We start from the raw sequence: 25,987 nt of genomic DNA, 5'->3' as shown, positions 1-25,987 counted from the left end.
TAATAGTAAGTACAACAACAATCAATCGATATATGTATGTATTTATGTTTTTGTGGAAAGTAAATATTGAAATTTATGGTTATACATAAATGCAAATGGAAATATTTTATCTAAACTCGGTGGAAGAAAATAAGTTACGTAATAGCAATATGCATAGCTATTACAATCGGGAACCCAAGTGTTTAAATAGTTTAAATAAGTGTACTTGAATTTCAATTTTATTATTATAGTGTTATTTTGGAAAGTTTAATAGTAGTAATGAGAATCGGCATTGTTGTACTAGTAAATAATAATATGGAATAAAACCAAAATCGAAGCTAGAATACGCTTTACAAATAAAAAAGTTGTTCATACAAGAACTTCATATTGATCGTTCAGTGTGTACGGCAGCTACATAGTATAAAACAAAGTCGCTTTCTCTGTACCTATATCTATATGATCTATATGGCAGCATATGATTTAAACGAATATTTTCGAAGATATTACAGATTTAAAAATTGCGGGCCTAGCGTTACCGGCCGACCAGGGCAACGGGAGCGTGCCTATAAATAGCGCATCGGAGACCGCGGTCTCCCCATAGCACTTTTAATTTAGCAGCGACCGGACACGTTTATTATCGGAGCTCTCTAGCGAGGAAAACAACAATGTATAAAGCCGTATTAGTTACACTACTTATAACTGAAGAACGGCTGATCCGATTTGGCTGAAAATTGGTGCGGAGGTAACTTGGAACCAGGGGACAGACATGGGACATTTTATCTCTTTATGTTAAAATTCAATACCATTCATGCATACAAAAATTATACTTCAAATCGTAAGCATTTGTTTAAAATTCATGTTTGCAAGAATCATAAATATTTTTTTACTTAAAAAAAGAATTGTAATAATACTAATAAGTACTTATGTATACATTTTTGTTTCCTTGCCTGAAAAGGCCGATGAAAAGCAAGCATTTTGAGACCCCCTCTGTCGTCCAAACCAAAAGGAGCCTATTTGGAAAATTTTTAAAGAACTGTATAGACAATCGCAATTGAACGATTGGTTCAATTAATTTTTTTTTACATCGACGCAGTCCTATTACTTTCCGGACAAACCCTGTCAGTCTATCTCTTATGGATATCAAAAAAAAAATTTTTTGTCATTTACTTTTACGACAAATAATGGCTAAATTTCGAAGCGATTTGATTTAAATGAATATTTTCGAAGATATTACAGATTTAAAAATTGCGGGACGTAGCGTTTGCGGTGGCACCGGCCGGCCGGGGCGGCGAGCGTGCATATAGAAAGCACTCAAACATTCCTCAGAATCAGCAATTCGTTGTTTTTTGGATTATGAACTTGCGCGGCACCCACTTGGCACAGAGCGTCCACTACCTTCATTGACCTTGGTGCTCATTTCGCCTTGCAAATCTCTTTACAAAGGTTTATTTGCCTGGTGCAGAGCCCAAAATCAACAGTATTTTTTCCCCTAAAAAGCAATGCTTTATTAACACACGAAATGCTTTTTAATCCTTTTTTATAAACTAACATAAGTTGCTTCACCCAAAATTCTATATCTCATTAGCTAGTAGTTCCTCAGTTGCCAAATTTTTATGCGTACCTTTTAAAGGTAGAGCCCGACTAGAAATCATATAGATGGTACTCGTATTAGTAGTACCCCCTATGTATCAGCCACAGTAAAGCATGGACAGGTCCTCTATTATATGCCAGAGTGGTCCGATATCGGCGGTTCTTACAAATGAATGTGTGTAAAATTTTAAAGTGATATGTTTTTGTCGAAGAAACATTGAACAAATTGTGTATAATCTAACTAAAATTAATACGCATATTTATTTCGTGAGCTTTTTAAAAACTTACAATTTGAAAATAAAACTAGTGGTTAACGACATATTAAACTATAAACTACAATAAAAGAGCATTTGTTATGAAAGTGCCATTTACACATATCTCATAATAATGCATTATATAATACATAAAATAATAAAGTAGTACTACAGCAACTCTACCAAGCGTTTGCGCAACAACAAAGCGTTCGGTCGCAACATCGGCTCGTCACACCAGCAAGCTTTGTAAATCGCTTCATAACTTTGTTCCTTGTCGCGATCGTGCAGGCGCAATATATCCTCAAACAACACTAACAGATCCACAACATCACCCATCGTGCTGCGTTGTTGTTGCTGTCGTGTTATTATTGGTTTTTTATTTGTTGGCGACTTCTGGGCAATCGGCGACTTACTGCAATTCAATTCGTTGCTTAAATTACGCATAACATTCATTTTCGCATTTAATGAGGCGAATGGCCGACGATCAGCCGACTGATGTAACTCTTCCGCACTGCAATCAGAGAAGCGCAACTGTTCTTCGGGTTGTTTGGTGCGATTAAGTACATTCGTCAGATGCACCAATGAATGATAAGTGATCTCCTCCGCTGTCAGGTTGGCACAATAGCATTTATGATGCCGATCCATGGTCGTATGCACCACACTTGTGCAGTTTGTTGGATTGGTTGGAGCTGCGCTATCGGGACGTAGCTTATTTTTGACGACCTGATAGGCGACCACTTCATTGCACGCAATGATGTGGTAAGGTAAACGACGCTGCCGCATTTGCCACATGGTGATGCCCAGTGAGTAGATGTCGGTGGCCGGTGTGAGCGGTTCCTCACGTAATGCTTCGGGAGACATGTAACGCACGGTGCCCTAAAATTTTAAAAGTTACAATTAATACTTTATGTCTGCTAAAATTTGTAATGCAATATTTACGCGCGCATTGCCTTTAGGTGACGTCATCGGAGAGTCTATCTTCAAGGAAGCACCAAAATCGCAAAGTTTACAGACATATTGCCGGCGACTGAAAGCAGTTGTTAGTGTTTCATCACGTAAATGTTGTTGTACACCAACGAAAGATATCAACACGTTCTGTGGTTTTACATCAAGATGTAGTAGATTCTGCTTGTGGCAATAAGATAGGGCCGACAGAATGTCCAGTGTTATGCTTAGAGAGAAGAGAGAGAGAGAGAGAGACATAAGAGCAAATTTAGCCCTAACACTGTATATTAGTTCGGTTAATGCGAGTTTTTTTGACACGACGGATTCGAGTTGAGAGATTAGGTCACTCAATATACCTTTTAGAGCTTTAAAGAATTACAAACTAACTTCCTTAACTCATCTCTTAATAAGTTTTGTTCCGGCAAATCAGAATCGGATTTTCAGTGCGAAATTACGGCGCGACCATTCATTAAAAAATATATATTCTAACTATTTTGAGTTGATCCTGGGACCTTTTATAGGTTACCGCATTCTACCTCTAAAAATTATTTAAAAAAAAACCTAAAATTATATACTCACTAAATTCTATGTTCCAGTGGCAGCACTGTGGCCTCAAGTACATCTTGCAAACTTTGACCCACCAACCTCTCCATTATGACAATGCCGAAATTCAGCGTAGTTTCAACCTTAAAAAACACACGTGCTTTTAAAGTTATACATTTCCAAACATCTGAATATTGGAAAAAATAGTCTTACTTTTAAAATTCGTATAATATTGCGGTGCTTCCAGCCCAAAATATGCATTTCACTGCGCATCGATTGGGCATTCGCTTTGCTCACATTTCGCACGATCTTCACAGCCACCGGTTGACCTTCGGGTACATAATTATGTAAATAATTTTTAATAAATTAATTTTCGTGCATTTTTAAACAAAAACAAAAAAAACGTTAACTTAGGCTGCACCGAAGCTAATATACCCTTCACAGGTGCATTTATTTTAGTAACTATGTGTTCAGTTTGTATGGCAGCTATATGCTATAGTAAGCCGATCTGAACAATTTCTTCCGATATCACATAATTTCAATAAACAATAACTCGTACCAAATTTCGTGAATATATCTTGTCAAATGCAAAAGTTTTCCATACAAGAACTTTTCCCGATCGTTCAGTTTGTATGGCAGCTGTATGCTATAGGAAGCCGATCTAAACAATTTTTCGTATATTACATTATTACCATAGAAAATAACCTGTGCGAACTTTTGTGAAGATACATTGTCAAATGTGAAAGTTTTCCATAGAAGAACTTGTTTCCGATCGTTCAGTTTGTATGGCAACTATGTATGTATGTTATATCGGTCCGATAAATGAGCAGCTTCTTGAAGAGAAAATGACGTTTACAAAATTTCAAAGCGATATCTTAAAAACTGAGGGACTAGTTCGTATATATACAGACAGACGGTCGATCGGACATGGCTAAATCGACTCAGCTCAACATACTGATCATTTATATACATATATACTTTATAGGATCTCCGACGCTTCCTTCTGGGTGTTACAAACTTCGTAGCAAACTTCATATACCCTGTTCAGGGTATAAAAATTATTATTAGCATTTGGCCACACAGTAAATTTACCCTCAATTTCTTACAAGCAATTTACTTTCTTTCAATTCCACGTGAAATGTCTTTTTCACACAAATATAACTTCAAAGTGAGCAATAAACAATTTAAGCTTCGAAAATTTTGTTTGTAAATAATTATTCATAAACAAAATAAAAGCCTTTTTACCTCGATAAATCGCTTTGAAGACGGTGCCAAAGGCGCCACGGCCCAGGATTTTGTATTTTGTGTGTGTTGGCAGTCCGTCCTTGAGTATCTCATTGCGATTGGGCGTATTCAGCACAATGGCTTGTTCGGTATTTGGTGGAACTTGCAGCAAAGCCCTAAATTAAGTGCAATGATTATTACAAATATTTAAACAAATTTATATAATTATACTGAAAATCGAAAGAATTTTTAATTGCTTACATTTTTAAATTATATTTTTGGTCACAACAAAGGATTTTTGTTTTTTCCTTTTTATTTTGTAATTTCTTATTCGCCGTGTTAACGGAATACTGTTTGTTACTATTTGGTTGTTTGTGCGGTATGTAAATTTGTTTATATTTTTATTCATTTGACAATGATCATAGAAAAACTTTGTTTACTTGTCAATGTCTCGATTCCGTTGTAAACAAGTTAAAGTGTCCCCAGTGGATTTAGTGGAACAAATACAAGTGGCAAACGGTCGATAATAAAAAAATATTTTTGAAAATGCATAAAAAAATTTAATATACTTGTATGAATTTGTTATGGCCAAGAATTTAGCTTTATTATAAAGATAAGGGTTTGTCATTAAGTTTTAAAAGTGATTTCCGAGAAGTGACCGCCGCAGCTGGCTGGATTATATTCCAGCCGAGAAGCTTTTCGACTACTTTTTACAGCAATTGGGGTCATATGTTAGCAATAAAGCGGGGAATATCTCCTCTCAAAGCGTTAATCGTCTCCGGTGTATCTGTGTAGACAAGCGACTTCACATAACCCCACAAATAAATTCTCAGTCCAGCCTTGTTAAATCGCACTGTGCGGCGTTAGTTAACTTATAAAGCAAGAACTAGGCCTTAAGTTAGAAAAGTGGCGACGGATTGCATATCCCTTTAACGTTTTTTCATAAGTCCAACCTGATAAGGGTAATAACGTATTTAGTTTAAGAGTTTTCCACCACTTTCTGGTATCTGCGCTGAGGTTATATATGTATATGCCAAGGTATAAAGGTAGATGTAATCCCGCGATTTTGCATCTTTATATGAGACGCTAGTTTTTGTTGTAGTTCTATAAGAATACATTTTTGAATAATTTGCAGCAAAACTGCCCATTTGACCGTCCACCAGATAAAAAATCCGAGGTTATTCCGAATAAGTAGACTTAACTGTTATGGGAACGCTGAAAATTATATTGGTAAAAAATTTGCACGACTTCCAAACGTTGTTCCGGAGACTTACTCACTTTTTAAGTATATATACAGCAACGGCGGTCATAAAGACCAACTCCAAAAAAGTATTGTCTCATTGAAAACAATACAGGGTTTGTCCGGAAACTAATAGGACTGAGTCGATTTAAAAAAATCTATTGAACCAATCGTAATCGTTACAATTCTTTAAAAACTTTCAAAATATGCTACTTCTGCGTCGATTCAGCACCGGCAGCGCGATTTCCAAGCATTGAAGGCTTCACGCAAGGCATTCTCTGGAATAGCCTTGAGAGCAAAGGTGCATGCTGCTTGAATCCCCTTTCATCGGCCTTTTCAGGCATGGAAACAAAAAAGTCCGGAGGGCCACATCTGGGCTGTAGGGCGGCTGCGAAGCGTTGGGATGCCGGCCTTGGTTAAGTAGCTGTTCACAAGAAAGGCGGTGTGAGCCGGGGCGTTGTCGTGGTGCAACTTCCAATCGGCTGCGATGTCTTGTCGGACCCGATTGACTCTTCGTTTGAGTCTCTTAAGGACTTCCACGTAAAACTTGGCGTTGACGGTTTGTCCAAGAAGAACAAATTCATAATGATGATTACGATGCCTTTGATGTCAAAAAAACAATGAGCATCACTTTGGATTTGCTCATTCTTCCGGTCTTCATCAGCGACCCCTTCCCGGCCCTCCAAAAAGGCCTTGTGCCACTTCTTTCTAAAGCAACATCTGAGTAAGCCCGCTGGATTGTATCAAACGTCTCTGTCGCAGATTTAACGAGTTTCACACAGAATTTAATCGCGTACCTCTGCTCTAACGAACGAGGAATTTTCGGCTTGCAACACTCACGGAAACACGTCGCGCGAAAATGTTTGTCCTGACTTTCCAGGTGGTCGGAGACAACTGACCAGCCGCTCGCTCGTTAGCTAGGAACGCCTTCTACCGGATCCAGTCAGTGCGCGCACGCTCCGAAGTACAGTCGCGGGGAAAGGCTATTACTTTCCGGACAAACCCTGTATTTGTTCACCTAACGTATCTCCCAAAACTGAGGGATTAGATATACATATAATTATATACATATGTATAAATGATCAGTATGTCGAGACGAGTTGAAATCCGGGTGACTGTAGTAAATTTGTCTAAGTTCGGGTATAACCGAACATTTTGTACCCTTGCAAATTACAAGAATCAAAGGCAGGGAAATACCTTAAGGTGCAAAACGTTAACCAGAGGGTCGGAATCCGATAACTATGTGAATATATAATTCATACACTGATCGACATATTCGACAAAAGGTTTGTTAGAAAAACCAAAATCATTATACATATGTAGTATATGGGAGTTGGGGTAGTATCGACCCGATTTTAGCTATTTTTGCCAATACTGCATACCATGAATATGTCACATACTAATAAAATGCTCCCTGAAATTCATTAACGTACCCCACATACCATTACTAATCCGATAGGGTAAAGTCAGGCGGATGTTATAAATGTATTATATGTCGAAAAAGTCTTTTCGTATTTTGTCAATAGATGTCGTTGCAGTCGTATATCACCAGTGCTAGCAATCACAATGTGTCATACCATATAGTGTTGAAAAGGTGAGATTTTAAGCTTCATTTAACCAAAAAAACCAAACCAAATTAAATTCGGAGAAGTTGAAAAAAAGTTACAGCTGTTCAAATATGAGTGAATATAATGAAGAAATTCGCTATATTTTGAAATTTTTGTATAAAAAAGGGAAAATGCCACACATGCCACCAATTAAATGTGTGGAGTTTACGGAGACAATGCTGTATCGGTTCGTGTAGCACATTAGTTCGCTTGCTTCTGTTCTGGAAATTTCGAAATTTCAATTTACACTGATGAAATGACGTCACTAGCGGAAAAATGGCAAAAGGTGGTCGACCAAAATCGTACAAATTTGTTTATTTATTTATTAGTATAAAAATAAATAAAAAAAATAAGTTGAAGTTTGATTTGAAAAACGAAAAGACTTTTTCGACTATCCAATATTTAAAACCCACAAACCCTGCATGCGATGCTCTTCGTGTGTGGTTTTTATAGATGGTGAGCTATTAAACTACAAAAAAACAGTATTTTTGGCTTTCATTACGTTTTTTATTTGCATTTTCAATGTCTTTAGTTTCGCTCAATACTCAGCACAACAAAAAGCATTTCTCACAGACACTTTTCACAAGTTCGTACACTTTAGTTCTCGCAGACATACGATTATCTTAACGCTCGCATTCGATGCTATTTTCATATATGTATGCATATATACATATATGTATATGTAAATATATGAATATATGAGTATTTACATATATAAATATATATCGTTTTAGCGCGTATCTAAGCGTATTTATAAAGAAGTTGTTTTTTGGAAAACATCGTGCGCTATATAAAATTCATACATACATGCACATATATGTATATGTTTTAATGTTTTTGTTTATTATTATTAATTTTCTGTTGATTTTAGCAATTAAATTTTAAACATAAATATTACATGAGTGACAATAATCATTTTATAGACGTTATTACATAAATAGACTTATTTTAATAAACATAAATGGGAGTCTTACTCAATACGTTAAGGTTGACATATTTCTATAGTATTTAACTGCAAAGTAATTGATTAGCTGCTTAATTTTTACTATTCTGTATGCGAAAGAAATAGAATTTTGCCCAGACAATCTAAATAATGTTTTATAAAAATGCAGCAAGTATAAGAAAATTTCGTTAAGACACTGACTAAAGTGTTCTACAAATTTGGTTACATAATTCTATGTATAGCTTTTTTGAGTAAGTCTTATATTGCACTTTGTTTTTGAAATTAAAAATTATAATTAGCTAAAAGTGTATATCTCATTTTTGACTTGTTTATGTTGCCTATTTATCGTTAATTATATAAATATATATTTTTTATAAATTCTCATACTCAATCGCTTTGAGTAAAATGTGAACGAAATAATTATAAACGAGTTGACTTAATTACTATAGCCGTTTTTTATGCAGTTCTTCGGTCTCTTTGCGCAAATGCTGTAACAAAAATATAAATTAGTTATATTTTTAATAAAAAAAAAACAACTTTAATCATCTGCAAAAACTCACATGAAACACGTCCTGTATTTTGTCCGTTATCAACTTGCGCGCCTCTGGCTCTGGCACTTTACGATCTTTCAGATCCTGTATAAAATCTTGCAAGTCTATGGGTTGACCGATATTTAGCGTCACCTTTTTACCCCACTTCAGCACGTATGGCTCAGTGTTGGGCAGCACTTCGTCCATGCCCTCGTGCCACATGGGCAGTATAATCGGAATGCGTGGCGATTCGTATATGATACGACCCACACCCCATTTGAGGCGCATCTCCTCTTTGGTCATGTTCACTTTGCCCTCGGGAAAGACGTGCACCCAATGGCCGAGCGCACATTTTTGTATACACAAATTGACGGCGTCCTGATAGACGCCACTGCCGCGCACCACTGGAATGCATTTTCCTACATATATGGAGAAGCAAAGGAAAAATCATTAAATAAATTATATACTCACTAAATTGTTTGCTTGTAATTTAATTTAAATGTATTGCTACACCCACCATACATGAAGAAAGTCGAGTGATATTTATTGGTGAAGCAGATATCGTGCGCCGCCATCGACCAACGTATCTTGAATGTGTTGCATACATATCGCACGGGAAGCACACCTGTAAAACATTTGTTCTAATACCGTTAAATTGCATGCAAATAATTGTACATATTTATCACAATACTGTACCCCATAGGCCGGGATCATCGAAGCATGATTGATGATTTGACACTGTGACTAACGGCACACCGGCTGGACGTTTTGCTATCAAATTTATCAGTCTCTCTCTGTTGTACACCACGGTTCGGTTGAGAAAAACTGCAATCAATAGAAAAACAATAAAATACAATATATATATGTATAAGCACTTCTCAGGAAAGGTATTTTTTATGTTCGGAAGATTGTAAAAAACTATTTTAGAAGTACATATAATCGGGAAGATAATTTTATTCTTAGACTCTTTGCATCTGAAATGCACTGAAACATCATTCAGATTTTTCATTTTCTCAATTTCTCTAAAATATTGTGGTTATAACGAATAACCTTTTTTGTTTTTTCTTCTCACGCTTTATCTGTAGCCGACGAAAGTTCAAGCTCTTCGGCTTATTCTGATCTATCACATATTAAGAATGTACGATAAATCACATCACTTTTAGAAAGCTTCTTAAGGGGCTACATGGGTTTTATACAAGGTGCGTTCCAAAGTAAACAGGACTTTTGGAATCTAGCGCCCCCTGGGTATATGCCGACTGGTGCGTTAAAATCTGCTATCTTTATCGATCGATTGTCTAGTAAGAATAGCATCATGACATTTCATCGATTGGAAGTGAAGTTATTGCGTTTTAAGTGTCAGTATGTTTGTGTTATCGGTACGAAAATGAGCTTCGAACAAAGAGCCAACATTAAATTTTGTTTTAAAATTGGTAAAACTTTAACCGAAACGTTTCAATTGATGAAACAAGTTTATGGCGATGATTGGCTATCCCGTAGCAGAGTGCACGAGTGGTTTCAAAGTGATCGTGAGGACATAAATGACGATCAACATGTGGGCCAATCAAAATCCGTGACCACCGGAAATTCCATCGAAACTGTGGGTGAATTCATCAAAAATCAGCCGAAATAATCATTGAAATTCATGGAAATGGAATTGAATATCTCCAAAACATCGATTTATCGCATTTTGACCGAACATTTGGGCTTACGAAAGGTGTGTGCACGGTTTGTTCCGCACAAATTGACTGACGACCAAAAATTGCTCAGCATCCAACAATCGAAGGACGATTATTTGATCAAAAATCGCATTTCAACCATTAACCACTCCCCGTATTCACCTGATATGGCACCGTGCGACTTTTTCCTTTTCGAAAAAATGCATTTTCCCATGAAAAGGAAAGTGTTATGCAGACGTGGAGGCCATTCAAAAGGCTTGCATACTTGCATACTGCCGGCCATACCGACCAACGAGCTAAAACACTTGTTCGACATGCTTTTGGACCGTGCAAAAAGCTGTATTGAAGCAGAAGGAGACTATTTTGAATAAAATAAATTGATTTTGCTGAAAAAACAATTTGTTCTGTTTTTTTTTAAGTCCTGTTTACTTTGGAATCACCTTGTAGAACAAAACACGGCTTATTTTCAATCTTTTTTTTCATATAAAAAATGAAATATTTAATCAAAATTTTTATTGTTCCAAATATGAATATTTTACAAAGATTTTGTGAATTTTCAAAAAAAAAAAAATACTCAAAACTATGCCTATTCGAGGTTGCTGTTTTTGTAACGGTTATCTAATCCCCGCTTGAGTGGTAAGATTCAGGTTGGTTGTCATCGAAATCATCTAACGTCAGGCCCACGATTTCGACGATGTCGGATAAGATAGGGAGAGGGGTGTTAGATGATCATTTACGAATATTTTACTATGAGATAGCTCTGTGCAAAGTGGGTGCCGTGCGAGCTCACTTTTGACCAAAAAAAAAACGACGAGTTGATTATTCGGAGCAGTGTTTGGAGATGTTCACGCGTAATAAACCCGAGCTTTTGGGTCGATATACGGCAATGGATGAAATATGGGTCCATCACTTCACTCCGAATACCAATCGCCAGTCTCCCAATGTAAATCGACAGTCATCCAAAGGACTGCACACGATGAACCCGATCCAAAGAAAGTAAAAACGCTGGTAAGGTTATGGCGTCGGTATTTTGGAGTGCGCAATCTGACTACCTTAAAAAAGGAGGACCATCAACAGCAACTATTACACAATGTTATTGGATTATTTGAAGGACGAAATCGCCAAAAAACGGCCACATTTGAAGCGAAAGAAAGTGTTGTTTCACTAAAACAATGCAACGTGTCACAAGTCGGTATAAAATGTGGCAAAAATCCATGAACTGGACCTCAAATTGCTTCCATATCCAGCGTACTCCGCAGATCTGGCTCCAACGACTATTTCCCGTTCTCTGATCTCAAAATAATGCTTGCTGGGAAGAAAATTTCAACGAATAAAGAGGTGATCGCCGAAATTGAGGCTCATTTTGAAGCAAAGTACAAATCGTAGTACAAAAATGATATCGAAAAGTTAGAGAGTCTCCATAATCAGTGTATCACCGTTAAGTTCCCTATGTTGAATAAAAAACAAACGAATTTTGCCACAAACAACTGTGTTTTCTACAATCGTTCTCTTCTTTGTAGCTCAACTTTTGGTTCTAGTTAGAGCACGTTATCATTTTTCGCTTAATATCAATTTGTGGGCGTGGCAACGATCCGACTTCGTCCATCTGCAATATCAACCACCTCAGGATGTCAATGAACAAGTGCAACTGATCAAAACATCTCAATTTTTACTCAAGGTATCCCTCTCACGGACGGTTAGATGAATGGATAGAGACACAGACATCTGAAAATAAACTTGTCTCGACATCCTGACATCAAAATACATATGTAGTATGTATGTCTCCATTACTCAGTATACAGCCGAGTGCAATTATTCTTCCTCTCTTTTCCTCTCTCTCTATATGAAGTCTAAGCAAATAGAATAGCTTAAGCATTGAAAGAACGCCCTTTAAAAACATAGAGCTGAGTTAGAGAAATGTTGAAGCTTTACTAAATGCATTTATAAGCAAATAAAAAAAGAGACTGTGATTTGAATTTACATGAACCGATAATTAAATTTTCTACGAATGCAATGAGCAAAGTATTAAACCGATTTACATGGATTAGTTTAAATCAAAGTGCAAATCAAAAGAAATGAAAGCCGGCGAATACAATCCACCAATTAACCATCGCAGGGCGCATGACACGCTTTGAATATTGGAGAAACCTTACATATGTACAAACACACCTGGCAAGGTTCAACACAGAGGTCGCTTTCTCTACACATGCAATTGATAGTCGGTATTTGAATCATCCAACAAGTTTTCGACAGGTGACAATAGGTCAGACGTGGTGTATACTAAGCGAAATCTTACTGTTTGTGGGTATTATTTCTAAAACCTCAGCGAGTCTAGAGTTGTCTGGCAAAACTTTCTTGCTTAACTTGCTGCTGACACAGTGGTTGCGCTGGCTGTTGCCTCCTTCGGAATAGCCTCAAGCTTGCTAAGTGGTGGCAGTACCATACAATCAGTTTTCAAGCTCCCGCTTAACCTTGCAAGTGAAGAAAGGGTTATTTGCGACATCAGCTAAAGTAGTAGTCGTGGTGCTCTGTTGCAATGGTGCAAATTGATCGTGTGCTTATGTGGCACAAGCGAGCGATTGAAGCACTGGATCGCAGCTTGCAAAACATTCGGGGCAATCGAATCGTGGAGTAGTCGTCTTGATGCCAGGTGATTTCCGGTAGACGTAGACGATTATTGAGCGAGATACCGCGGCAGACGAAATAAACGGATGCCTTAAGGCTTTGTCGTTGTGGACTAAGGTAGAGCGGTTACAATATGTCTGAACATTTCGCACATACGCTTCACGAGGTCGCCAAAGGTCGCTTGCCGACGGATACTAACGGCCAAATAACCTTTGATAATATATATAATTATTAGCTAAGACGATGATTTTATTAATGAGGTATTGCCTAGTTTACAAGAAAACCCCGTTAACCTGGAGTGGTTGTGCGAAAAAGCTATCATGTCGCCAACAAAAGAATTAGTAGAAAAAATTAATCACGGTGATGAAAACTGACGACGTACGTTATACCCTATAAAGTTCTTAAATTCCCTTGACCTGTCAGGGATACTCTTCTACAAGTTTGTGTGCCTGTCATCCTGATGTGAAACCTGGATGCGCCCAGATTGTGCAACGGTAATAGGTTACGTTTTTATTTTCCATAATAAACCGCGGCGAAAATCTAGACCTACTTGAGAACATCTACAATCATGCGGCGCCAACGATAAAAGAATGGCTCTCGCCAACAAACCTTCAACTTGCTAGGCAAAAAACAGAAGCTGCACTGATCACAAGCACGAAAAAGCTCGAAGACATCAAACTAAATATTGACGGCCCAAAAGTCGCTAAACTACATAGGAGTTCTAATAGGCAATATACTTAGCTACAAAGCCCACATCGAAAAGCCAATCAATTCTGATGTACGCGGCGCCCATATGGGGACCATCACTACAGCAGAAGACGTATGCTGAGAAAGCGAAGTTTAGAATGCGACTCAGTGCCATTAAGGTCACGTGCGCATTTCGCACGGTATCCCACGAATCGGTTGGAATTATAGCGGGCATCATGCCACCAGAGGTAATGACCATGGAACTCAAAAGAGTACATGATAGGTCGACAAGCCTGGGCACGCGATTAACGGTGGTGGAAGGGAAGGATGAGAGGCAAACAAGCCTCAACGAATGGCAAAACCGATGGAATACAACGGCGTGATGGATCCATAGGCCTATTAAAAGTTTACAAGCATGGTTAGGTAGGAAACATGGGGAAACAGATTTCTACCTGATACAGTTTTTGACGGGGCACGGGTGTTTTAGAAAAAATATAGCCATGACGACGGAAAGAATTGTTCCTTCTGCGACAGCAACGGAGTAAACGTACTGCACATCTCTGCCGGCGGTATGAAAAGGCGAGAGTCGATCTAGAGAAATTGACAACGAAACTGAATCGAGACTAGTGTCGGGTAGTTCTGAAAGAGCTAAGAAGAAAAGAGTGGCAACGCAACGAAAACAGAAGGATGAATGAGGAGTAGACCAGAATGGTGTGCCAGACGAGCCGAATGGCTAAGCTTGGCCTGACGATGTAATGCTTAACGCAGTTCCGTGGGGTAAATAACAAGCAATGACTATACGAATCGTGCACACCGTCGGGAAAACTGCGATATCATTCGAAGATTCCCTCTCCAAAATCAAAAAAAAAATATCTGGAAATAAGAAAAAAAAAATTACGATACTTTTTGAACAAACCCCGTATTAATTACCAAGCGCTGTAGTTCGCACTTCAAGTTCTAATGATTTTAAAGTTTTTATCACTAAATTAATAAATATTTTTCTAAGTCATTACATAATATAGTGACTGCACATTGTTGATGAAATAAACAATAATGCAAAAAGTGCGCGCAAATGTGAGCCAGGGGCAGACGCTTTGAAAATATGCAAAAATAATACGATTAACATTGACCACGTTACCAAAGTAGTATACAGTCTACAGCAGTGTACATAGTATATACGTCCATATGTATATTCATATGTGTGAGCAAACTTTGTTTGCTCGGCTGGCATAGCGATTTTTTATACTGATAGCGCCGACATTGGCTCGAGTTCGAGCTGCAGCGTCCATGAATAATAGCACAGCGTCTTCACAAAAGCAAAAGAAACACAAATGTATAACAATAAATACAAGAAGAAGCAGAGCAACAAGTTCAAGAGCCGCATAAAGAAGCAACACAAATGTATGTTTGTATGTATTTACTTTCCATCTGTAGCGTGAATTTTGTTGGGTTAGGTTATACGATGTTGCAACGCGTAATGTCAATGAAAACCATACCATAAGCTGATATTTCGCCAAACGACAGTTATTGACATAAAAAAATAACAATAACAAAAAAACGTTCACACCGAAATTATAATACCCTTCACATATACCAAAGATTTCATAAAAGTACCGAATTTTGATCGTTGAGTTTCTATGGCAGCTATATGTTGTAGTAGTCCGATCTGAACAAATTCTTCGGAGAATGTACTGTTGTCTAAAACAATATTTTGTGCCAAATATCATGAAAATATCTTCTCAAATAAAAAAGTTTTCCATACAAAGCCTTGATTTTGATCGTTCAGTTTGTATGGCAGCTATATGTTATAGCAGTCCGATCTGAAAAAGAATGTATCATTGTCCAAAATTCGAAGCTTGTAGAGTTGCCTTGGAAAATAATATTCTGTACCAAATATCATGAAAATATCTTCTCAAATAAAAAAGTTTTTCATACAAAGCCTTGATTTTGATCGTTCGGTTTGTATGGCAGCTATGTGTTAGAGCAGTTCGATCTAAAAAATTTCTTCGCATATCGCAGCTTTGCCTTGGACCATAACCCATACCAAATTTCATAATGATATCTCGTCAAATAAAAAAGTTTTTCATACAAAGCCTTGATTTTGATCGTTCAATTTGTATGGCAACTACTATATCCTATAGTGGTCCGATATCGGCGATTCCGACAAATGAGCAGCTCTTTGAGGAAAAAATTATGTCTGTAAAATTTCAGGTCAATATCTCAATAACTGAGGGACTGATGGACAGACGGATAGACAAATAGATAAAGATAGCTAAACCGACTATTTTATAGAGACTCCGACGCTTGCTTCTGGGTGTTACAAACTTCTTAGCAAATTTAATATACCCTGTTCAAGGCATAAAAATGAGAATTTATCTACCAAAAAACACTAAACTAAAACATTTTTGAACCTCAAAAGCGTCTCGTTACCACAAACACTCCAACAGCAAAAACAAAAATTACAATCAACGGCACAAACGAATTGAGAGCGACGGCGTGCAGTTGCACCGATGAGCAGACACGGCGATGTCCCCTTACATAAACCATATACATATGTATGTATGTACATATATATGTATATAGTCTCGAGTCAGTTCGAATCAGCTTTGTCTGCTGTGTGCGCGACAATAATTACTACAACAATAGCAAATATAGCAGGAAATAGATAGGCGACCTAGTGCATAAAAATAGCACACTGAATTTTTTCTAATTGGTGAGCGATCTTTTTTGTTATAAATCTAAATTAGAAGTATTAAAGGTTAAAATATACGATTATACATATATACAAAGATATATGTACATTTATAAACACGTGACAACCTCTGTATACGCTCTCAAAACGCCTATTTATTTGAAGAATGGCATAACTTAAAAATAAAAATAAAATTATTTTGCTATAGATCAACAATTGCGCTTAGAAATATTTTTTATATGAAAATTTTTATGAATGTACCGTTTAAAATTATTATTGCTGCCATTTACTTTCCACGTTCATAATGTTAAACCGTAGCCTCTTTGTTTTGAAGCTCTCCTCTATTATACAAATATATTTTTTCAATTTTTATAGTTCTCGAGTTATATTACTCTTCAAGTAAAAAAAAGATTGAGAATAGTCATTGTACCCATTTGAGCACTTGCTTGCATAAAATAGCTGATTTCCATATAGTTTTTCCCATTTCCATTACGTACATGCAATTAAAACCGTCCGGTAAAACTTTGCCTCATCCAAATTGAACTTAACCTTCGGCATTCATAAGAATATATTGATGATGCTAGCTTTCTTCAATTTTCTCAAGCTTTGTTTTGATGTTTCTATAATTTTTTTTTTAATTTATACTAATTGAAGGTTGAATTTATGGTTTTAAATGCTTTTATGTAATTGGGTCATAAGGTGAAAATTTGCGATTATGAATATAATAAGATAAACGTTAACTTCGGCTGAACCGAAGCTATAATACCCTTCACAGGTACACATTTTCTTACAAAAACTTGATTTTGATTGTTCAGTTTGTATGGTAGCTATATGATATATTGGTCCGATCTGTAAAATTTCTAGATATATTTAAGCGTTGTCTTTAACAATAAGCCGAGCTGAATTTCGTGGAGATATCTCAAATAATTTCATACAAGACCTTAATTCTCTGAAATTTTTGGGAAAAAATGTTTTAAACTCGGCCCTTGCGACGCCATTTTCAGTGACCCCTCGGAAAAAATATGCGGCCTCGTTGGCAGGATAACTCCTTACAGAATTATCTTAAATGAAAAAAATACGTGTTTTAGTTAAAACCTTAACTTAGAACTTGGACCAAGGAAAAAAAACTGAAAACAGGATTTTTGGCAGACATTTTTACAAAAAACTGACAAATTTAGTGAAAATTTCGCAAATTTTTTTTTTTTTCAAATAGTTGTCATCGAAAAAAAATTCTTCGTTCAAGTGTTAAGTGAATTGTATCTCAAAGACCTGTGTAATATTTCATGAAGATCGGTTGAGTAGTTCTGGAGAAATCTTGCCAACCGACTTCAAAACACACAGTTTCGAGAAAAACGCATTTAAAGACGGCGCACTTAGCCTAGCTAGCCTCGAGCGCAGAGCGTCAAATAAATTTAGTACAACCGCAAATTTTTGATAAAATAATACATTGAAAACAACATATGTATGTATGTCTTTATATAAATATAGTATATAGAACTTTCATAGTATATAAATTATAAAGAACGTTATCTTTGTCGTAAAAATTTGGTTTCCGCTCTCTTGGCACCTCGCTCTATGCGATACACAACGCCAGCAGCACAACTCTAATGCGTACTAAGCGAACGCACCTGCCTTTGTGAAAGCGCACAAAGCGCGTACGAGTGCAAGTACAATGACTTCGCGCGTACACTCATAAGTGGCGACACTTGGTTCAGTGCACTGCTTAAATTTTACTCTAAAAATACATTTATAACAACGCATATTTACTTATCAAACTAACGTGATTACCCACAATACTCTAATTTCTGAACTCACTTCACTTGTTTTGGGTAATAAATTTGCGTCGTTGAAAGTGGAATGTCAAATAACAAAAACAAAGAGCTAAACAAAACACAATAATTTTATTATCTGCATTTTTATTATAAACTGATAAAGTTTATAAAAATTAGTTAAATTGTTTATTAAATGAAAATCGAATTTGATGAATTTGAAGGGAGCGCGAAAATCATAAAAATTATATTGCAAGCAATAAATCAAGCATTTACTATATTGGTATCACAATCAAATTTGTATGAAGTACTACGTGAACCATAAAAATCAACCTTTCCAAGTAACGGCGATATAAATTTTGGTCCTCTAAACTCTTTTATGGCATTCTTTATAAATTTTGATAATAATTCGGATATGCCAATATTTAAAACGATATATTGTTAAATAAAAAAGTTTTCCATACAAGAACTTGATGTCGACCGATCAGTTTGTATGACAGCTTACTCTAAAGTGGTCCGATATCGGCAGACCCGACAAATGAGCAGCTTCTTGGGTAGAAAAGGATGTGTGCAAAATTTCAAATCAATATTTCAAAAGCTGAGGGACTAGTAGACCGATAGGCGGACACTGCTAAATCGGCACAGCTTGAATGGCATTTTATAATTTTTGGAGTAAATAAATTAAGCATTTACGAAGTATCCAACCATAAAAATCAGCAAAAAAACAAATTAAATAACGAAATTTTTTACCCAATTGTTATTTCTAAACTCTTTTTCATATGTATCAGCCACGCGCCAATAAGTTACATTTATACAATGTAAACAATAAACAGCTGATAGAAAATCATTTGGAATAGTAAAAGTGTAGATAACGCGATTGACGCAAATTCATTATCAAGAATATGTGTAAACTCAAAAGCTTTTAACATCTGATTTTAAACAATGTCTAATGTCATGGTCCAATTATTTCCTACTTTTTCATTAAAACAAGCCTTAAAGTCATAGAGTAAATATAGGAAAGTGCTTAATTACAAAAGCGTTGAGAAAAAGATTGGGCGATGGCTATGGAAGATCAAAATTTACATTTATTAGTTAATTTCATTTTCAGCTGTTTTTTTTTTAATAAAAAATAGCTTTGGATGTTTATAAATAATAGAGAAAATAAATTTGAAATTCTTATACCATTTAAAATCATAGTTTTTATATTTATAAATGGCACGAGTTATAATGAGAGATTAATACTGGTAACATTTGACACTATCGGAAGACTAATTCATGCCGCATTAAGCTTTGTATAGCAATTCGCACTTGAGCTAAGTGCAAGAGTCCCCAGATTATTCCAAATCTCATTCTACTAAATCGGCACTATCTTTATAGCACAAGGCCATAAATATTTCACAACTTCTTGGTGAAATGAACATTTCTTTATCTTTAAGATTCACTTTTGTCACGCGAGTATATTTTTATACCCTGAACAGGGTGTATTAAGTTTGCCACAAAGTTTGTAACAACCAAAAGGAAATGTCGGAGACCCTGTAAAATATAAACTTTATTTTGTTTTTAATTATTTTTAAATTAATTTAAATAAAAAACATTTAACAGTTAAACATATAGTATACTGTCGTGAGATTTCTTGTAAACAATTACATGTTCTACATAGTCATAGTCCATTATTTTATTCTATAATCAATAGTGTACGCAGCACATGCGACGTAGAAAATTGTTAGGTAATTTTTTTATACCTGCGATTACATTATCTGATTTTACTTATCAAATCTAAATACTGAAGTCGATAAATGATAAATATTTTAATGTTGATAACATATACACAGGATTTTATTAACGTTTTTTAATTTATTGATTAAGGAACCAAAATTTTATATTTTACAAGAATATTTTTCGTAAGAAAAATAAAAAGTGAAAATTGCATGAAAATTTCATTTCATAATCAATCAAGTCATTTTTCACTAATGTTTATGTCAGTTGTCAAGCATGATTGATTGGATAGTAATGAAGATGGTAGCAAAAAGATAAATAATATCACTATTTGTAAAGACATAAAAATCTAAAGTTTTTAGCTTTTTGTTACAATTTTATAAATATTATACAATTTATAAGATCGGATAAAAAAATAATTTACATCGAATAAATTGCCATTAACCATGTAGACATTCAGCTGATGCACATTTTAAAAAATATAAAAAAAAAGAAAAAATTAGTCGTACGAAGGTAAAAAACGTGAGATATTCTCTTATATAACTGTAACAACCAAAGTTTCGATACCACCACACATTTTTCAAGAAATAAAATTATAGATTATTATCATCGATACTTACCCAGTACAAATTTAGCAAACAATCCCACCGCTGTGATAGCAATTTGGCTAGCAATATACCAAAGTCCCGAAGGACACCGCAAACGTTGGAATATCCACTCTATATTGTAGCCCATAGCGATTTGCTGCGGTTGGGGCTGTTGTTGAGGCTGGACGTGAAACTGGCGGTAGGCAAAAACGATGATGAAGGCGATTTTTTTTTGTTTTTGTTGTATTTAATGGATGTCGGTGGATAATGGAAAGAATATACATATAAACACAAGAGAATTAGCAACTCGTAAATTAATGATTATTCGTCAATATTTTATATGTTGTTTTAAAATTATATATTTATTTTCGCTGCCAGCTAAACAATATATATTTTTATACCAAAAATTAGTGCTTAACAATATTTTAACGCTTTTAAATTCACTTTTTTGTTTCGCTGAATCTGTTGCATAAACACAAGTGCGAAAAAGTGCGTGTTGCACGATGAAAATGCGGGCGAGTGCTTAAAATAGTTTTAAATTTTTTGTTTTAATGCAAATTTTTTTATTTATTTATTTTATTTGTTTTTTGTCTGCCAATTTCACTAAGAATTTGTTGTCACTTAAGACAGAATTTTCCTTGATATTGTGATTTAGTTTAGTTCACTTTTTTTACAATTATACCGATGAGAGATTTCTTAAACTGAACTGTTTTATTTACTATTATAATAAATGATAAGTACTGTAACGGAACATATTTTAAAATTTATTATTGCTATAATTGTTGCAAAAACTTGAAGTTTTGCTATGTTGAACATTTAGATTCTAAACAGTGGTTCGATCCGAAGCATTTATTTGGAGATTATAACGTTACTTTTGACAATAATCCATGCGAAATTTTATGAAAATATATTGTAAAATAAAAAAAATGTCGCAAAAAACATTCTTGAAGTAATTTCGAGAAATGATGCAGAGTTGACAGTCAGCTATTCTGACATATGAGAAACCTCCTGGAGAGAAAAGCTTTGTGGCAAACTCAAGAAATCATATCCAGGGTATAATAACGTGCATGTGCTTGAGAAAAGTTAGCATATTTATATATTTATTTAAATATGACCTGTAAATAAATTTACAGACAGACTAGGAAACTAAGGGAAGTGGCTGCTTAGGCCTTAGCATATTTATTTAACAATGAATAATACTCATACGGCTGCTACTTCAAAGCACGCCTCATGCATATGCTAACAATGTGAAGATAAGTGGGCCCAACCTATTTACATACTTATTTACCGCATACAATCAGGAAATAAAATTGCCATACTATTTATTTGTAAATAATAATGAATATTTATTACATATTTGCATCATACTTTTTAACAAAAAATGTCAAAAAGTTTGACAGTTATCTTCGTTGCTACTTCAATAAAAATATTTAAAATGGAAGCTGCGTCCCTTGTCATTCTTACTGCAGTTCGTGAGAGAAGTTGTAAAATGATATGAGTGCCCGAAGCAACGACGCGCGTCGTACATATGTATGTACATACTTTTACATAGTTGCTACACCGTTACACAGATTTATGTTACTCATACGCCACCAGTGCCACTAGAACAAATATAAGCATTTATACAAGTAGTATCCACGCAGGTTCGCAATAACAACAAGTGAAATACTACTGTCGCGAAAAGTGTGGATTTTTTGTGCGTAACTACAAATATGCTAGACATATGTACCATAAAATTTATGAGTTTGTTCCTGCATTCTTTGTGTGATTGTTTCAATGAATTTAACAACATTTTAATTAATACTATTTACCGTTGTTAAGTGGCAAAAGCATGCAACATCTTCAACATTTCTTAACTAAGTGCATAAATTGAATGAATTAATTTCGGTAGGTCTCCTGTTGCTTCGATGCTGTCGCCAGGTCGTTGTCGTTGACGTTGTTTTGTTGTTGACGCGACGCTTTTCATAACTAAATATAGCACCGCATATTTTATAAATTTGCAAAAGAAAATATACACTTTTAAAATTTTCTATTCATTTATATATGTATATATATATGTAGAATAGGACTTTTATAGTGATTTTCTCTTTGTTTCAACACAAATTTCTAATATTATATCGAAATTTCACACCACTTTCTCTAACAACTTAAATTCAACTGCAAAAACTACTTTGTTTTATAAAATCTTTTGTTTACTTCACTTCGCAAATAGGGAGATTGTTCGCGCACGAGACTACGGATATGTTTGTTTTTGCGCACGTCCAAACGGTGGGAATTTGCAAAAGTGACTGGTAGTCCACAATCAGCAAAACATGCAACGAGCACTAGAAATCAAATAGAGTCAGCTAAGAAACTCTCAAAAGAGCGAACTAGCATTGTGTGCGGTGATGGTGCTCATTGAGTTTTTGATAGCCGTCGAACGAATGCACACACATATTCCACATTATCCAACCGCTCGCAGTAGTGCGATATAAATAGGGGGTAAGAACGTTGAACTACCCCAAATTTACTCGTCATCGTTTCGCCGGCAATGACACGCTTGGCAAAGTACTACACACTAAACGTGTTGACACTTTTACCACCGGTTTGCTTTTATTTGCATCGTTTTATTGCATAGACAATGTCTAAAACTGAAGTGAAGGTAAATATAATAGCGTCGGAAAAACTTGTTCATTTGTGGTTAAATTAATTCAATTAATACTAATATTTTATATCTCAAGAAATAAAGAAATATTTTTTCAGAAATATTTTCACATATTAGTGTTTGTAAAGAGATACAATAGTACTAATAAATATTAAAACGATTATTATTAAAGTGTATGTATGTGTATATAGCAATTAATAAAAAAGCTTATCCCTAATTGATATTTTAATTGATTTCTTAGTTGAATTGATTGTTTTTTGTACAAAAAAGTACCTTTCCAAATCCCAATACATAGTGTGCATTTTAAAAATTGTTTATAATCATACAGTTCTAAAATGTGATTAAAAAGGAAACATCCATTTCTAGATGTGTTTTTCGCCACTTTCAATTTAGGTTTTGGATAACCATGGAATATACACATGTAAAATAAATTTTGTGACGAGTTCAAAAAAAACTATATGACACATGTTTGTCCAAACTTGTATACTTCAAATACTATATATTCTGCACATGCAATATAACAAATAACCTATAATCTCAATGGCATTTACAGAGTTTAGCACTGTTTAAATGCTTTATGCGTGGCGCGCTTTTGTGTCGTAATTGCGTTCGCCTACTTAACAGAACCACTCAACAACTTATCGACGTGACACTCTGTCACATAACCATAAGTGTTCTGAAAGTAGTGTCCATGAGCTCAAGGTAATTGATTGGATCGATTTTGAAAATGAAGCCTCAAGCCATTGTTTGCAAGTAGCAGGTTTCTACTCACCTTTTTCGATGAAGTTGGATATCCGGCAGTGCAAGGTTTCTGTATGCGCGCCATGGCAATGCAACTCCCACGATTTAGGAGCCGCATTCGGCCACACAAATTTAATCCCGCCACAGACAACAGCATTATTATTGATATGTATCACGTTTTCAAACACCAAACTCTGCTAAAAATACTATAAGACAAAATGTCCACACCGAACCACCAAAGTGCCCAATCCGATTATGGGCAATGGTCAACACAGATTGTTAAAATGTTTCCTGTTTTGGCGCATGCCTTAATTTTGCAAAAGTTAATTAGAATTATTTATCTTTTACGCGCTTTTGACATTTGCTGTTATGTTTTCGTTTATTTTGTACATATTCGTAAATATTTACATTTTCATTGTGAATTATTTGTGAACGGCTGAATTTCGCGGTGAATAGTCAATGCGACGAGTTCGCATAATTAATAAATAGTAATATTAATAATTACAAGCTAAAATAATAGTTAATATAATTTACTTAAAATGGGAAAATAATAAAATCAATATAGAGAGTAGTTTGTCGAAATCGTTAAAAAAGTAGAATACGCTCTTATGAAAAAGTGGACATTATTCACCGTCGTTGAATTTACGTAAAGATCAGCGCAATTATCTGTACATGCTGTCAACGGCTATTATCAGCAGCACACCTTTGAAGAAGTCAACATTCAATATTTTTCATAGCCAGAAAATTGTTTTCCAAAAACTAATAATTTATTAATTATTGAATTAATTTATCAATTAAAATATGTCGGGCCATTTTCAACCGCTTAGATCCTCTCGCGTTTTGCGTAAAATCAAGGAGATCAGCCAACCCACCGGAGAACCAGTCATAATAAACCGAAATCCAAGAAATCTGGAGAGATTGCGTATTGCACATAAACCCAACGGTTATTTTTTGGAAAAACCTGGACGTTCGTTTTGGCATAAGTTGGAGTTGACTGTAAGCGGACGTTACGTAACTGCAGAAGTCAGACATTTTCAGAATGGTCCTATTGTCGGTGCGAGCACCTCGGAATGGGCAATAAAAAAGCATCTCTACAAAACCACAGATACTCCTGCTTTTGTGAATCTTGCTCGAGTGCTGGCAATGAGATGCCTTCAGTCAGGCATTACTGAAATGGCTTGCAATATTGACGCCGTTGCCGGAGGTAAAGTTGAAAAGTTTCTGAAAACATTGGAAGAAAATGGAGTTAAGTTGCAAGAACCTGAACGATACGTTGCGCCATTGCCTTGGGATGCTGTGCGGCATGAAAAGCCATGGGATGTATTAGAAGATCACCTACAACCGGCACAACAGGCAAAGACAGAGGAAACACCTAAGAAATAAACATTTTTTTTCGTTTTTGTTTAGTAATAAATGTTACATTTATTCTAATTGAATGTTTGTTTTTAATTCATTGATAGCAAGTAGTATTCCCTCGTTACAATGTACCAAAAGCCATTGAAGTCTCTTAGCTTATTCGTATTTGCCCTTGATATCCTTCCACAGTTTCTAAAATAATGAACAAATCAAATTGTCAAATAAGTTCTTACATAATTGTGTAGGTTGAAATCATTTGCAACTTACTCCTTTATTGACGGATTCGAAAAGTTGTGTAGACCCCACTTCAAATGCGCGTTCAAAGAAGAACACGGATGCCATTATTCCCACGGCATATGTGGAAGTCCTTTTGAATAAAGAGTTGTAGATAGCCTTCATTATTTCGAAATTATTTTTAAGTTTTCCAATCGACTCGCAAAATTCGGTTTGTGCACTCACACGGAAAGTTGTCAAGTACCAGCTGTTGTCAAAATGTGTGTGGCTGTCAAACGAAAGAAATGACGGAAACAAGAAAGTAATTGATTTATTTGATTATTGTGAATAATTCGCGAAGCTTTCGGAAAATAAATAAATATTTAAATATATTCAGTTTAGAAATACATTTAAAGTTGTTATTAT

The 25,987-nt window shown here is 35.4% G+C and overlaps 4 protein-coding genes across 8 annotated transcripts; 1 reads left to right on the top strand and 3 right to left on the bottom strand.

Moving 5' to 3' along the window:
- Positions 1–1,828: 1,828 nt before the first annotated feature.
- Positions 1,829–4,897, bottom strand: LOC126756477 (uncharacterized). Its single transcript, XM_050469548.1, has 6 exons — positions 4,797–4,897; positions 4,557–4,711; positions 3,525–3,640; positions 3,348–3,454; positions 2,763–2,994; positions 1,829–2,699 (listed from the first exon to the last, which is right to left on the bottom strand). Coding segments are annotated over exons 1-6 (1,320 nt in total). The 5' UTR covers positions 4,799–4,897; the 3' UTR covers positions 1,829–1,991.
- Positions 4,898–7,867: 2,970 nt separating this feature from the next.
- On the bottom strand, positions 7,868–24,346 carry LOC126756479 (tafazzin). 5 transcript variants are annotated; one of them, XM_050469550.1, is made up of 6 exons: positions 24,024–24,346; positions 20,641–20,800; positions 9,552–9,680; positions 9,373–9,480; positions 8,886–9,274; positions 7,868–8,813 (listed from the first exon to the last, which is right to left on the bottom strand). In XM_050469550.1, the coding sequence occupies exons 1-6, from the start codon at positions 24,147–24,149 to the stop codon at positions 8,769–8,771; spliced, it is 957 nt and encodes a 318-aa protein (XP_050325507.1). In that variant the 5' UTR covers positions 24,150–24,346; the 3' UTR covers positions 7,868–8,768. The 5 variants fall into 5 exon arrangements, with proteins under 5 accessions (XP_050325507.1, XP_050325509.1, XP_050325512.1 ...); XM_050469552.1 differs by having other exon boundaries at positions 20,641–20,788; positions 24,024–24,345; XM_050469555.1 differs by lacking the exon at positions 24,024–24,346 and adding an exon at positions 22,419–22,924 and having other exon boundaries at positions 20,641–20,788.
- A 213-nt stretch (positions 24,347–24,559) lies between these two features.
- On the top strand, positions 24,560–25,423 carry LOC126756482 (39S ribosomal protein L18, mitochondrial). Its single transcript, XM_050469557.1, has one exon. The coding sequence runs from the start codon at positions 24,794–24,796 to the stop codon at positions 25,373–25,375; it is 582 nt and encodes a 193-aa protein (XP_050325514.1). The 5' UTR covers positions 24,560–24,793; the 3' UTR covers positions 25,376–25,423.
- LOC126756484 (cytochrome b-c1 complex subunit 9) lies at positions 25,414–25,839 on the bottom strand. The gene is made up of 2 exons (XM_050469563.1): positions 25,616–25,839; positions 25,414–25,540 (listed from the first exon to the last, which is right to left on the bottom strand). The coding sequence occupies exons 1-2, from the start codon at positions 25,745–25,747 to the stop codon at positions 25,505–25,507; spliced, it is 168 nt and encodes a 55-aa protein (XP_050325520.1). The 5' UTR covers positions 25,748–25,839; the 3' UTR covers positions 25,414–25,504.
- Between the last annotated feature and the right edge of the window lie 148 nt (positions 25,840–25,987).

This window comes from Bactrocera neohumeralis, chromosome 4 (genome assembly GCF_024586455.1).
Source record: "Bactrocera neohumeralis isolate Rockhampton chromosome 4, APGP_CSIRO_Bneo_wtdbg2-racon-allhic-juicebox.fasta_v2, whole genome shotgun sequence".
NCBI lineage: Eukaryota > Metazoa > Arthropoda > Insecta > Diptera > Tephritidae > Bactrocera > Bactrocera neohumeralis.
This window is presented reverse-complemented; position numbering and strand designations above follow the sequence as displayed.